Source organism: Salmo salar, chromosome ssa22, assembly GCF_905237065.1.
Source record: "Salmo salar chromosome ssa22, Ssal_v3.1, whole genome shotgun sequence".
Taxonomy (NCBI): Eukaryota; Metazoa; Chordata; class Actinopteri; order Salmoniformes; family Salmonidae; genus Salmo; species Salmo salar.
Window position 1 is genome coordinate 39,402,605 of NC_059463.1, and position 16,170 is coordinate 39,418,774.

The 16,170-nt window shown below is 45.5% G+C and overlaps 1 protein-coding gene across 17 annotated transcripts in view; it reads right to left on the minus strand.

The window, feature by feature from the left end:
* Positions 1-16,170, minus strand: part of LOC100380688 (calcium-dependent secretion activator 1) — a 158,319-nt gene that overhangs the window by 43,445 nt on the left and 98,704 nt on the right. For all 17 annotated transcript variants that reach the window (XM_045705299.1, XM_045705298.1, XM_045705300.1 and 14 more), the window contains exons 7-11: positions 11,583-11,694; positions 6,994-7,133; positions 5,940-6,006; positions 5,019-5,127; positions 3,053-3,265 (exon numbers count right to left, since the gene is read on the minus strand). In XM_045705299.1, the coding sequence (XP_045561255.1) occupies positions 3,053-3,265; positions 5,019-5,127; positions 5,940-6,006; positions 6,994-7,133; positions 11,583-11,694 (641 nt within the window). The remainder of the gene's footprint in view (positions 1-3,052; positions 3,266-5,018; positions 5,128-5,939; positions 6,007-6,993; positions 7,134-11,582; positions 11,695-16,170) is intronic.

Consider the following 16,170-nt stretch of genomic DNA (forward strand, 5'->3'; position numbering starts at 1 on the left):
GACCGGTATATGACCAGTGGGGATAGGTCTGACCGGTAAAGGACCAGTGGGGATAGGTCTGACCAGTATATGACCAGTGGGGATAGGTCTGACCAGTATATGACCAGTGGGGATAGGCCTGACCGGTAAAGGACCAGTGGGGATAGGTCTGACCAGTATCTGACCAGTGGGGATAGGTCTGACCAGTATATGACCAGTGGGGATTGTTCTGACCAGTATCTGACCAGTGGGGATAGGTCTGACCAATATATGACCAGTGGGGATAGGTCTGACCGGTAAAGGACCTGTGGGGATAGGTCTGACCAGTATATGACCAGTGGGGATAGGTCTGACCAGTATCTGAGCAGTGGGGATAGATCTGACCAGTATAGGACCAGGGGGATAGGTCTGACCAGCATCTGACCAGTGGGGATTGGTCTAACCAGTATCTGACCAGTGGGAATAGGTCTGACCAGTATATGACCAGTGGGGATTGGTCTAACCAGTATCTGACCAGTGGGATTAGGTCTGACCAGTATAGGACCATTGGGGACAGGTCTGACCAGTATCTGGCCAGATGCTTGGTCTTACCAGTATAGGACCAGTGGGGATAGGTCTGACCAGCATCTGACCAGATGCTTGGTCTTACCAGTATAGGACCAGTGGGGATAGGTCTGACCAGCATCTGACCAGATGCTTGGTCTTACCAGTATATGACCAGTGGGGATAGGTCTGACCAGTATATGATCAGTGGGGATAGGTCTGACCAGCATCTGACCAGTGGGGATAGGTCTGACCAGTATCTGACCAGTGGGGATAGGTCTGACCAGTATATGACCAGTGGGGATTGGTCTGACCAGTATATGATCAGTGGGGATAGGTCTGACCAGTATATGACCAGTGGGGATAGGTCTGACCAGCATCTGACCAGTGGGGATAGGTCTGACCAGCATCTGACCAGTGGGGATAGGTCTGACCAGTATATGACCAGTGGGGATAGGTCTGACCAGTATATGACCAGTGGGGATAGGTCTGACCAGCATCTGACCAGCCGGGATTGGTTTTTACCAGTATCTGACCAGTGGGGATAGGTCTGACCAGTATCTGACCAGTGGGGATAGGTCTGATCAGTATAGGACCAGATACATCATCTTACCAGTATCTGACCAGTGGGGATAGGTCTGACCAGTATATGACCAGTGGGGATAGGTCTGACCAGTAAATGACCAGTGGGGACTGGTCTTACCAGCATGTGACCAGTGGGGATAGGTCTGACCAGCATCTGACCAGTAGGGATAGGTCTGACCAGTATATGACCAGTGGGGATAGGTCTGACCAGCATCTGACCAGTGGGGATAGGTCTGACCAGTATCTGACCAGTGGGGATAGGTCTGACCAGTATCTGACCAGTGGGGATAGGTCTGACCAGTATCTGACCAGTGGGGATAGGTCTGACCAGTATCTGACCACTGGGGATTGTTCTGACCAGCATCTGACCAGTGGGGATTGGTCTTACCAGTATCTGACCAATGGGGATAGGTCTGACCAGTATCTGACCACTGGGTCTGAGCAGCATCTGACCAGTGGGGATTGGTCTGACCAGTATATGACCAGTGGGGATAGGTCTGACCAGTATCTGACCAGTGGGGATAGGTCTGACCAGTATCTGACCACTGGGGACTGTTCTGACCAGCATCTGACCAGTGCGGATTGGTCTTACCAGTATCTGACCAGTGGGGATAGGTCTGACCAGTATATGACCAGTGGGGATAGGTCTGACCAGTATATGACCAGTGGGGATAGGTCTGACCAGCATCTGACCAGTAGGGATAGGTCTGACCAGTATCTGACCAGTTGGGATAGGTCTGACCAGTATCTGACCAGTTGGGATAGGTCTGACCAGTATATGACCAGTGGGGATAGGTCTGACCAGCATCTGACCAGCCGGGATTGGTTTTACCAGTATCTGACCAGTGGGGATAGGTCTGACCAGTAAATGACCAGTGGGGACTGGTCTTACCAGTATAGGACCAGTGGGGATAAGTAGGTAGGTTGCTTAAAGGTGCAAGTACAGTAACACGTAGAGGAATGGTTAACACTACAGAGAAGACTGACAGAGCAGTGGCTAGACCGAGACAGGGCCAGGGTGAGCGGAAACTCAGAAATTCAACAGCTGTTGTTTTCTACCATACAGAAGGCTGGGGTCTGGGGTGATTATGCAATACTCCCTGACATCTTAGCAGTGTCTTAAAAATTACACTTACAGTAAGTACTACTGTTATCTCAAAATGTCATAAAAAGTTTTTAAAAGTTTCAAGAGGATTCAAAAGTCTAAAATGTGACCTAGATAGTTTGAGTGTATGCATTGATAGGTAGGCTACGTGTATCTTTTTTATATATTTTTTATGTAGTTCTGTCCTTGAGCTGTTCTTGTCTAATAATGTTCTTTATTATGTCATTCTGTATTTTGTTTCATGTTTTGTGTGGACCCCAGGATGAGTAGCTGCTGCTTTTGCAACAGCTAATGGGAATTCTAATAAAATACCAAAAAAAGTTTGGAAGCTTGATGTTTCATGGCTTAACCATCTTTTTGGTGGTTTAATCTAGATTCTACCTCATCGGGCGTCATTTAGTCTTTCTCAATTTAGTTTGTCAGCTTTGTTGATGTTTAGAGAGAGAGAGAGAGAGAGAGAGAGAGAGAGAGAGAGACTGAAGGGGAAAAAAAGTTATGTGAAGTTGCACCTTTAAACATGCCACGTGTGACTGGTTGGTGATGGTGAGTGGAGGCCCAAAGGATGCTGAGTACTCTGTGTGATACAGCAACGAGGGAGGCGTGCCTACGTGCGTGTGTGTGATAGTTTGGGTGTGTGCGTGTGCGTGGCTGTGTGTTGCCGTTAGTTCTACAGAGCAGCGTGTAACACTTACAGTATGTGCCTGCAGTGTGGCGTGGGGAGAGACGCATGGCGTGGTGAAATGTTATGGATGAGAGCTGTCACGGGATTGGGGGGATGAAACCTGACACTGCCTTCTGATTGGTTGATCTGATGCTGAGGTTTTGTATTGGTTTACTCACAGAACTGGGAGATGGGCGCGTCCATCTGGGTGGCGGCGCCCCCCTTGGAGTTGAGTTTCTGGACCTGGGTGGGGGGCACAGGCTTGTGGGACTGACCGGTGGCCCGGTACATGGCCTGGACCCACAGGATGCGGTCTTGCTCGTCATCACTAGCAAAGATCACAGTGTCGCCCTCCTTCACTGCGTTGAAGAAGGTCCTCCCACCATCCAGACCTAGAGATAGAGAGGAGGGTTTAGGGACAAGTTGTGTATGTGTGTGTATGTGTGTGTGCGTAAGTGTGTGCGTGCATGTGTATGTGTGCGCATGCATCCATCTGTGCTTGTGTACGTGTGTATTTACAGTTAAAGTCGGAAGTTTACATACACTTTGGTTGGAGTCATTAAAACTCGTTTTCCAAGCACTCCACAAATTTCTTGTAAACAAACTATAGTTTTGGCAAGTCGGTTAGGACATCTACTTTGTGCATGACACAAGTAATTTTTCCAACAATTGTTTACAGACAGATCATTTCACTTATAATTTACTGTATCACAATTCCAGTGGGTCAGAAGTTTACATACACTAAGTTGACTGTGCCTTTAAACAGCTTGGAAAATTACAGAAAAGGATGTAATGGCTTTAGAAGCTTCTGTTAGGCTAATTGACATCATTTGAGTCAATCGGAGGTGTACCTGTGGATGTATTTCAAGGCCTACCTTCAAACCCAGTGCCTCTTGCTTAACATCATGGGAAAATCAAAAGAAATCAGCCAAGACCTCAGAAAAAATTGTAGACCTCCACAAGTCTGGTTCATCCTTGGGAACAATATCCAAACGCCTGAAGGTACCACGTTCATCTGTACAAACAATAGTACGCAAGTATAAACACCATGGGACCACGCAGCTGTCATACCGCTCAGGAAGGAGACGTGTTCAGTCTCCTGGAGATGAACGTACTTTGGTGCGAAAAGTGCAAATCAATCCCAGAACAACAGCAAAGGACCTTGTGAAGATGCTGGAGGAAACAGGTACAAGAGTATCTATATCCACAGTAAAACGAGTCCTATATCGACATAACCTGAAAGGCCGCTCAGCAAGGAAGAAGCCACTGCTCCAAAACTGCCATAAAAAAGCCAGACTACGGTTTGCAACTGCACATGGGGACAAAGATCGTACTTTTTGGAGAAATGTCCTCTGGTCTGATGAAACAAAAATAGAACTGTTTGGCCATAATGACCATCGTTATGTTTGGAGGAAAAAGGGGGTGGCTTGCAAGCCGAAGAACACCATCCCAACCGTGAAGCACGGGGGTGGCAGCATCATGTTGTGGGGGTGCTTTGCTGCAGGAGGGACTGGTGCACTTCACAAAATAGATGGAAAAGTAGGTGGATATATTGAAGTACATCTCAAGACATCAGTCAGGAAGTTAAAGCTTGGTCGCAAATTGGTCTTCCAAATGGACAATGTCCCCAAGCATACTTCCAAAGTTGTGGCAAAATGGCTTAAGGACAACAAAGTCATGGTATTGGAGTGGCAATCACAAAGCCCTGACCTCAAACTTATAGAAAATGTGTGGGCAGAACTGAAAAAGTGTGTGCGAGCAAGGAGGCCTACAAACCTGACTCAGTTACACCTGCTCTGTCAGGAGGAACGGGCCAAAATTCACCCAACTTATTGTGGGAAGCTTGTGGCAGGCTACCCGAACGTTTGACCCAAGTTAAACAATTTAAAGGCAATGCTATCAAATTCTAATTGAGTGTATGTAAACTTCTGACCCACTGGGAATGTGATGAATTAAATAAAAGCTGAAATAAATGATTCCCTCTACTATTATTCTGACATTTCACATTCTTAAAATAAAGTGGGTATCCTAACTGACCAAAGACAAGGAAGTTTTACTAGGATTAAATGTCAGGAATTGTGAAAAACTGAGTTTAAATGTATTTGGCTAAGGTGTATGTAAACTTCCGACTTCAACTGTATGTACCTGGCTGGGGGTCGGTGTAATCTACAGTGTAACCATCCAGCTGTAGCAGCTCCTGTGGCTCAGACTTCTTCTCTCTGTAGCTGCACATGGCAAAGGTGTACTGGCTCACCTACACCAGAGAGGACAGACACGTCACACGTCATGTGCTGAGGAACATTACAGGATCAGTGGTGACTTTTCAAGTATGAGCTTCTTTAAAAAGGTATTATATTTGTGTGGAAACCATCCCTTCCCAGTGGCATTTCGGGCGACCCCCCCTTAAACGAAGAGTCAAGACTAAACCAATTCAGCTTGGTGGAGCGCAGACTGGTTTAATATTATTCTTAATGACTTCACACAAACCAGAAAAAAATGCAACAACATGACTGTAAAACTATATATTCACAGTATTATGAATTAATTATGGTTTATTTGGTAGCATTTCGTAGTGTGACTGATTTTACTAATTGCATTAGTACTGTACAAAGTTAGAGGTGCGCTATTTGATAGATTCCCCCGCTCACCTTACCTCGGGCTTCCAGTGGGGAGTCCTGAGGTCAACCTACCCCGGCCCCCTCCCAATCTCATACTTCTGAGTGGGAGACCTTTCCAGGCAGTAGCCTGCCTAGCTCGCAAAATAGAATCAGGGTGCCCACTCCGACAAGGTTAATTGACCCACAGTCCCACACGGTGACATGATATCATTGACATGACATGCAAACGAGCATTAGAAAACCGATCGCGCAAATGTTACCATTATGATTTTTTTTGCGCCCCGTGCCGCCCCCTGCAAGATGTCGCCCTGGGCGGCTGCCAATGTCGCCTATACCTAAATCCACCACTGCTTCAGGCATATGTTTCTTTTGGTGTTGGTGGTGTACTAATTTAAATAACCTTTCATTTGAGCAGACGTGATATTTCAGAGGCTGATGATATACCTACCTGCACCAGGACAAAGAAACGCTTCTTCCATCGCTTCCAGACGTTTTTCCCAAAAGCCCACAAATACCTTCCAGAAAACAATGTTAAAGTTTATTACATGGCATTGGTATGAGAATTGGCTCATATTGTTTCCTGTGTTGTAGCAACAGCAACAGAATGGCCAGGTTTAGCCCACACTAAATGTATAGACAAGACTGTATCCCCTCCTACGTGGAAAAGAGAGGCTGAAAAACCACATAATTTCACATTACATTTGACATATGTAGTTTCATGTTGTCACATGTTGCTTAACATGTTATCACATTAACTTCACATAAGATCACATGTGAAATGTATGTGGTTTTCCATAAGGGATGACAATTATGTTTCATGCAGACTGGATGACCCTGAGTTGACACAGCGAGAATTAGTCATTTTAGCCTTTAAGCTAGAGGCTTTGTTGCTCCCCAAAGGTGAAACAGACAAGGACAAAAGGGCCCTCCATAGGCAGGCAGAATGGTCATAAGACATCTAGTCATGTGCTGCAATTATAATGTTATAGTGTATCTACGGAAACACAAGATAATTCATATAGATTGTCTCAATGAATTCCAACACCTGATGGTAGTCTGAATGGTATGTCAATGTCATGCAATATTTATGATTATGGTCCTCAATAATTTGCAGAGAATTCCATGGGAAACTTTCTAAGAGTTGTACAGATCAAAGTACCCACTAGTAACCACCAGAGGGGCTAAATCAGTACAATACGCAGTATTTTTCCACTATATCTATGTGACTAGAAATGAGGCCAAGAAGGAACCAATGAGAAGGCTGGTGGAGTTCTAGATACACAAATAAAAATAAAGCCCTCTTTGGAGATCATCCTCCTGCTCCTTTGTCATCATGAGAATGTTATAGTAGCAGACTTCTTCTTTAAGTAAACATTTATTCAGTAAGGTAGGCCCATTGAGCTCAGAAGACCTTTTCTTCTGCAACCCAGAATGCTTCGGGTTCTGCGGCTTGTCCATGCTTTGCTAGAATGCTTCATGCTCTGCAGCTTGTCCATGCTTACCCAGAATGCTTCATGTTCTGCGGTTTGTCCATGCGGATGGCCAGTTTGATCTGAAGGTTCTGGTCGGGGCAGGCCTTAGTGATGGCCATCTTATGGAGCTCTGAGGCTTTGGGACTGTTAGGGGTCGGGTGGAGGACCACCTGGAAGAGAGAAGTATCAAATAAGTTCATATTGAAAGAGAGATTTAGAGATTAAGAAAATATGACAATAACTAAACTAATATTTGTTTTTATACTTTATTATTTAACCAAGTGAGTCCCATTGAGGTCTCTATTGCACTCCACACGGACTTTTCCCACCTGGACAAAAGGAACACCTATGTGAGAATGCTATTCATTGACTACAGCTCAGCGTTCAACACCATAGTGCCCTCAAAGCTCATCAATAAGCTAAGGACCCTGGGACTAAACACCTCCCTCTGAACTTGATCCTGGACTTCTTGACGAGCCGCCCCCAGGTGGTAAGGGTAGGTAAAAACACATCCGCCACGCTGATCCTCAACACGGGGGCCCCTTAGGGGTGCGTGCTCAGTCCCCTCGTGTACTCCCTGTTCACTCATGGCTGCACGGCCAGGCACGGCTCCAACACCATCACTAAGTTTGCTGATGACAACAGTGGTAGGCCTGATCACCGACAACGACGAGACAGCCAATAGGGAGGAGGTCAGAGACCTGGCCGTGTGATGCCAGGACAACAACCTTTCCCTCAACGTGATCAAGACAAAGGAGATGACTGTGGACTACAGGAAGAAGAGGACTGAGCACTCCCCCATTTTCATCCATGGGACTGTAGTGGAGCAGGTTGAGAGCTTCAAGTTCCTTGGTGTCCACATCACCAACAAACTAACATGGTCCAAGCACACCAATACAGTCGTGAAGAGGGCAAGACAAAACCTATTCCCCCTCATGAGACTAAAAAGATTTGGCATGGGTCCTCAGATCCTCAAAAGGATCTACAGCTGCAACATCGAGAGCATCCTGACTGGTTGCACCACTGCCTGGTATGGCAACTGCTCGGCCTCCGACCGCAAGGCACTACAGAGGGTAGTGCGAACGGCCTAGTACATCACTGGGGCCAAGCTTCCTGCTATCCAGGACCTCTATACCAGGCAGTGTCAGAGGAAGGCCCTAAAAACTGTCAAAGACTCCAGCCACCCTAGTCATAGACTGTTCTCTCTGCTACTGCATGGCAAGCGGTACCAGAGCACCAAGTCTTGGTCCAAGAGGCTTCTAAACAGCTTCTACCCCCAAGCCATTAGACTGCTGAACATCTAATCAAATGGCTACCCAGACTATTTGCATTGCCCCCCCCCCCCACCTTTTACACCGCTGGTACTCTCTGTTATCATCATCTATGCATAGTCACTTTAATAACTCTACCTACATGCATATATTACCTCAATTACCTAGACTAACCGGTGCCCCCGCACATTGACTCTGTACCGGTACCCCCCAGTATATAGTCTCACTATTGTTAATTTACTGCTGCTCTTCTTTTTTTAAACAGCATTGTTGGTAAGGGCTTGTAAGTAAGCATTTCACTGTAAGCATTTCACCTGTTGTATCCGGTGCATTCGACTAATAACATTTGATTTGATTTGAGATAGAAATAATGTGCACCGTTTTGAGTATAATGTACCAGGTGTATTGGAGATATCTCTGGTCTGTATCCATTCATCCATCCAGTGAGTCTGTATTCAGTACCATGAGTCAGCATTCTCAACATTTCTGAACACTCAATTAATTTTCACGAGCTTCCATTAAATCTTAATCGTGCTCTGGCAGCCTGGGCCCCAGTGTGCCTGTGCTTCGTGCCACATTTGAGCTGGTGGCTCAGCCTATCTGTGTAGCTGCGTAGCCGTATCAAAGGAGAGAGAAGCCCAGCAGCCTCCACTCTCCTCTACTCCGCGTCGCTCTGCTCCACACTGCCTCCCTGAAGAGGGGGTCTAATCTATCTTTGCTGAGTTAAAGAGCTTTGAGGAAGCATTGTGGCCCAGCAGGATGACTGGCTGGCTGATTGACTGACTGCCTGCCTGGTTAACTGACTGACTGATCAACTGACTGACTGGCTCACTTTTTGAGTGCCTGATTGGCTGCCTCTCTGCCACTGCAGCAGGAGACCAAAGAGCTCCTGTCAAAGCCAAGGTCACTACCCCAAAGTGATGTCTTACAGCCTCTCCCCTCCTCACCCTCCTCACCCTTCCCATCCCCACCCTTCCCCTCCTCGCCTCTCCTTTCCACAGCCTCAGTCTACCACAGCCACAAATCAGCCCTAGCTAGCCCCTCTGATAACCAGCAGTGAGCCCAGCCGAGCCCGGGGCCATCCGTCACACGGTCACAGGACGATCGATTGCTCTCGCTCTCTGCACCAGAGGACAGCGCCAGAGAGGAGCAAACCAGATGATTAAGACATTTCTGCATGACTTTCCTGTCATAGATGATGCAAATTGCATTATTAATATGCAACTAATTAAAACATGTTAATCAAAGTGAAGAAATATGACAGTCGTGTACAGTATGTGGCCCGGGGATATCATTGAGGAACTGTGACGGGGTCACAGCTCAGAGGTAAAACTGGTTGAAATTAAGTTCTGGTTGTGGGGGGTTAAAACCATCACTGACTCAGCCCACCTACAGTACTGTACTGAATAAGTATCAGGCAGTGTAGATGAGACTGAATCAGCCTCTTGTTGTCTTTTTGTCTGATGAGTCCAAATTGGAGATTTTTGGTTTCAACCACAGTGTCTTTGTGAGACGTGGTGTGGGTGAATGGATGATCTCCACATGTGTATTTCCCACTGTAAAGCATGGAGGAGGAGGTTTTATGGTGTGGGGGTGCTTTGCTGGTGACACTGTCAGTGATTTATTTATGAATTCAAGGCACACTTAACCAGCATGGCTACCACAGCATTCTGCAGCGATACGCATCCCATCTGGTTTGCGCTTAGTGGGACTATCATTTGTTTTTCAACAGGACAATGACCCAACACACCTCCAGGCTGTGTAAGGGCTATTTCACCAAGAAAGAGAGTGATGGTGCTGCATCAGATGACCTGGCCTCCACAATCACCCGACCTCAACCCAATTGAAATGGTTTGGGATGAGTTGGACCGCAGAGTGAAGGAAAAGCAGCCAACAAGTGCTAAGCATATGTGGGAACTCCTTCAAGACTGTTGGAAAAGCATTCCAGGTGAAGCTGGTTGAGCGAAAGCCAAGAATGTGCAAGCCAAAGGGTGGCTACTTTGAAGAATCTCAAATATAAAATATAGGTGGATTTGTTTAACACTTTTTTGGTTAATACATGATTCCATATGTGTTATTTCATAGTTTTGATGTCTTCACTATTATTCTACAATGTAGAAAATAGTAAAAAATAAAGAAAAAACCTTGAATAAGTAGGTGTTCTAAAACTTTGGACTGGTAGTGTATAACAATACAAACATAAAAGTGAGGAAGATGGAGATAAATACAGAGAGAGAGAAAGAGAGGGACAGGTGACAGGTAGAGAGAGAGACTTTAGAGAGAGAGAGACTATAGAGAGAGACGGTAGAGAGACACTGTAGAGAGAGACTGTAGCGAGAGACTGTGGAGAGACACTGTAGAGAGAGACAATGTAGAGAGAGAGACAATGTAGAAATAGACTTTAGAGAGACTTTAGAGAGAGGGAGACTGTAGTGAGAGAGAGAGACTGTAGAGAGAGAGACTGTAGAGAGAGACGGTAGAGAGACACTGTAGAAAGAGACTGTAGCGAGAGACTATGGAGAGACACTGTAGAGAGAGAGACAATGTAGAGAGAGAGACAATGTAGAAAGAGACATTGTAGAGAGAAAGACTGTAGAGAGAGACTGTAGAGAGACATTGTATAGACTGTAGAGAGAGAACTGTAGAGAGAGAGAGACACTGTAAGGAGTAAGACTGTAACGAGAGAGACTGTAGAGAGAGAGAGACCGTAGAGAGAGAGACTGTATAGAGAGAGAGAGACTGTAGAGAGACTGTAGAGAGAGAGAGAGCGACTGTAGAGAGAAAGAGACTGCAGAAAATTACTGTAGAGAGAGAGATACTGTAGAGTGAGAGAGAGACTGTGGAGTGAGAGAGAGATAGACTGTAGAGAGAGACTGTGGAGACTGTAGAGCGAGAGGGAGAGACTGTAGAGATAGAGACTGTAGCAAGAGACTGTATAGAGAGAGGGACTGTAGAGAGACAGACTGTATGTAGAGAGAGACTGTAGAGACAGACTGTAAAAAGATACTGTAAAGAGAGAGAGACTGTAGATAGACTGACTGTATGGCGAGAGAGACTGTAGAGATAGAGACTGTAGCGAGAGACTGTACAGAGAGAGGGACTGTAGAGAGACTGACTGTATGGCGAGAGAGACTGTAGAGATAGAGACTGTAGCGAGAGAGACTGTAGCGAGAGAGACTGTATAGAGAGAGACTGTAGAGAGAGAGAGAGAGAAACTGTAGAGAGAGAGAGAGACTGTAGAGAGTGACACTGTAGACAGTGAGACTGTAGAGAGAGAGAGAGAGAGAGAGAGACTGTAGAGAGAGACTGTAGAGAGAGAGAGAGAGAGAGAGATGTAAAGTGTGTTACCCTGCCCAGCTCTTTGTCCTCCAGGGCCAGAACTCCAGTGCTTTCTGTAAACAGTTTCACCTTGACAGCAGGGAGGGGGTGTGTGGTGGTGAAGTCTCCCTGGGTCCCCCAGCTGAAACACAACACACACAGTGGTGTAAAGTACCTAAGTAAGTAGTTTTTGGGGTATCTGTACTTCACTTTACTATACTGCTCAAAAAAATAAAGGGAACACTTAAACAACACAATGTAACTCCAAGTCAATCACACTTCTGTGAAATCAAACTGTCCACTTAGGAAGCAACACTGATTGACAATACATTTCACATGCTGTTGTGCAAATGGAATAGACAACAGGTGGAAATTATAGGCAATTAGCAAGACACCCCCAATAAAGGAGTGGTTCTGCAGGTGGTAACCACAGACCACTTCTCAGTTCCTATGCTTCCTGGCTGATGTTTTGGTCACTTTTGAATGCTGGCGGTGCTTTCACACTAGTGGTAGCATGAGACGGCGTCTACAACCCACACAAGTGGCTCAGGTAGTGCAGCTCATCCAGGATGGCACATCAATGCGAGCTGTGGCAAGAAGGTTTGTTGTGTCTGTCAGCGTAGTGTCCAGAGCATGGAGGCGCTACCAGGAGACAGGCCAGTACATCAGGAGACGTGGAGGAGGCCGTAGGAGGGCAACAACCCAGCAGCAGGACCGCTACCTCCGCCTTTGTGCAAGGAGGAGCAGGAGGAGCACTGCCAGAGCCCTGCAAAATGACCTCCAGCAGGCCACAAATGTGCATGTGTCTGCTCAAACGGTCAGAAACAGACTCCATGAGGGTGGTATGAGGGCCCGACGTCCACAGGTGGGGGTTGTGCTTACAGCCCAACACCGTGCAGGACGTTTGGCATTTGCCAGAGAATACCAAGATTGGCAAATTCGCCACTGGCGCCCTGTGCTCTTCACAGATGAAAGCAGGTTCACACTGAGCACATGTGACAGACATGACAGTCTGGAGATGCCGTGGAGAACGTTCTGCTGCCTGCAACATCCTCCAGCATGACCGGTTTGGAGGTGGGTCAGTCATGGTGTGGGGTGGCATTTCTTTGGGGGGCCACACAGCCCTCCATGTGCTCGCCAGAGGTAGCCTGACTGCCATTAGGTATCCTCAGACCCCTTGTGAGACCATATGCTGGTGCGGTTGGCCCTGGGTTCCTCCTAATGCAAGACAATGCTAGACCTCATGTGGCTGGAGTGTGTCAGCAGTTCCTGCAAGAGGAAGGCATTGATGCTATGGACTGGCCCGCCTGTTCCCCAGACCTGAATCCAATTGAGCACATCTGGGACATCATGTCTCGCTCCATCCACCAACGCCACGTTGCACCACAGACTGTCCAGAAGTTGGCGGATGCTTTAGTCCAGGTCTGGGAGGAGATCCCTCAGGAGACCATCCGCCACCTCATCAGGAGCATTCCCAGGCGTTGTAGGGAGGTCATACAGGCAGGTGGAGGCCACACACACTACTGAGCCTCATTTTGACTTGTTTTAAGGACATTACATCAAAGTTGGATCAGCCTGTAGTGTGGTTTTCCACTTTAATTTTGAGTGTGACTCCAAATCCAGACCTCCATGGGTTGATAAATTGGATTTCCATTGATTATTTTTGTGTGATTTTGTTGTCAGCACATTCAACTATGTAAAGAAAAAAGTATTTAATAAGATTATTTCATTCATTCAGATCTAGGATGTGTTATTTTAGTGTTCCCTTTATTTTTTTGAGCAGTGTATTTATATTTTTGACAACTTTTACTTTTACTCCACTACATTCCTGAAGAAAATAATGTACTTTTTACTCCTTACATTTTCCCTGACACACAAAAGTACTCGTTACATGTAGAATGCTCAAGCAGGACAAAATTATGGCACCTATCAATATAACACTTTGTCATCCGTACTGCCTCTGATCTGACGGACTCACAAAACACAACTACTGTGCTTGTAAATGATGTCTGACTGTTGGAGTGTGCCCCTTTCTGTCTGTAATTAAAAATATGAAAATAGTGCCATCTAGTATGCTTAATATAAGGAATTTGATGTATAGCATTTACTTTTACTTGTACTTTTACTCAAGAATGACAATTTAGTACTTTTTCTAGAACTGTACTTAAGTACATCTAAAACCAGATACTTTTAGACTTTTACTCAAGTAGTATTTTAATGGGTAACTTTCACTTTTACGTGAGTAATTTTCTGTTAAGTTATCTTTAGTTTTACTCAAGTATGACAATTGAATACTTTTCCACCACTGCACAAACATCAGAAGCATTATACCTTCACTACATTCTGGCATGACTCAAAACATGGGAGCAACTGCAACATCCAAGGGGCTGTAAATTTAGCCAGGATTCAAACTAATGCAGATAAACAACCTGCACTGAAATTTCATTTGGAAGGGGATTTCTGTTCGAGCCGACATTCACAGTCTTTAGAGTGAATGTAATTGAATTGGATTGAATCCCAGCCTTACTTAACATCTGCCTGACCCAGAGGTATTGCACACGATCTACAAAACAAACTCCATCTCCGTCCCTTTTCTCTCTCAATTCAATTCAATTCAATTTAACGACTTTACTGGCATGGGAAACATATGTTTACATTGCCAAAGCAAGTGAAATAGAAAATAAACAGAAGTGAAGTAAACAATAAAAAAATGTGCAGTAAACATTACACTCAAAAAAGTTCAAAAGGAATAGAGACATTTCAAATGTCGTATTATGTCGATATACAGTGTTGTAACGATGAGCAAATAGTCAAAGTACAAAAGGAAAAATAAATATGGGTTGTATTTACAATGGTGTTTGTTCTTCACTGGTTGCCCTTTTCTTGTGGCAACAGGTCACAAATCTTGCTGCTGTGATGGCACACTGGTATTTCACCCAATAGGTTCTCTCTCTCTCTCTCTCTCTCTCTCTCTCTCGCTCTCTCTCTCTCTCTCTCTCTCTCTCTCTCTCTCTGTGTGTGTGCATCTCTTTTTCTCTCATCCTCTCGATACCTGCACTCTCAGAAGGAGTGAGTGGTGGTTAGATATAAATTACTAGAAAACCAAAGTGGAAAAGAAAAAGTTAGGTCTGACTGAGTAAGCAATTTACTGTTGAATTATGAGACAGACTGAGAACAGCAGCTGACACTTTCTTTGTCTTGGCTGAACTTGCGGAGAGTGGGCTGCGGGGAGTAGAGGGAGGGGATATGAAATGCATTGTCTGGTCCCAGTCCCACACACACTGTGCAGCAGCAACATTCAATTTATTACAGAGAAGAGATGAAGTGGTACCGGAGCGCCAAGTCTAGGTCCAAGAGGCTTCTAAACAGCTTCTTATTTTTCTTAAAACTGCATTGTTGATTAAGGGCTTGTGAGTAAGCATTTCACTGTAAGGTCTACAGCTGTTGTATTGGGTGCATGTGACAAATACAATTTGATTGAGACTGAGAAGGAGACAGGCCACCGACCGCACCACGCAGGGAGCACTACCAGCCTGAGGAAACACTACCACGAGACAAACACACATGCACACTCATGCATGCACACACATGCACATTCACAAAGAGACATATACTAACATGTTCATAGGGGTTATTGTGTCTTTAATCACAGTGGGATGACACGTGATATCATCATCAAGGAGGCAGAGCCAGCAGTCTGAGGCTGTGTGTGTGTGTGTGTGTGTGTGTGTGTGTGTGTGTGTGTGTGTGTGTGTGTGTGTGTGTGTGTGTGTGTGTGTGTGTGTGTGTGTGTGTGTGTGTGTGTGTGTGTGTGTGTGTGTGTGTGTCTGCCCGCGTGTTTGAGCGTCTGTGTGTGCCGTTTGTCCTCCTGCTGTGAGTGTCCCTCTACGTGAGCTGCATCTGTGAGTGATGATGTGACAAATGGAGACACAGAAAGGGGACAGGGGAAACGGTGCGTGAACACAGCAACAGTGTCACTCTCTCCTCCTCCTCCTGCTCCTCTCTGACACTACCACTCAGCACCACCAGGGGGGCCAGTGGTGTCTCATCTTACACGGAACTGTTTCACATTGGCCCTATATTTCTACATGTATTGATCATTTATTGAATATAGATTGTGCTGCCATCCTGTTTGAAGGTAACAGATAATTTTATTACAATGGTTAAGATGGATTTTCATTGTTTTCCATGGTGTTATTCGCCCCCTAGTGGAGCTTTTTGGTACTTAGACTGTAAGGAAAACAGGAAGAGACACGCAGAGACGGAAACAGGAAGAGATGCGGAGAAGCAGCTAAAAACAACTCTACGGTGCAGTTCTCTTGGCACGCTTCTGCCTCGGAAAATATTTGGTTGTAAGTTCAATTCAAGCATTTAGCTAGTGATGATAATCTTGTTATTGATAGAATTTCTTACATATCAATGTTGGTTGCATCTACTCACAAATTGCCTTGCCTTTCATGTACGCCGTCAGCTGTATTACTTTGCTTGTGCGTCATGCAAACGAATTGTAAAATATACAATACTGTGGTTTTGTTACTGTTTCTAGTGTAATATGCTTTGTTATTCTACAGAGATGGTTGTACATTATTAGAGTAATGAAAGGAGTTAGCCAATTACC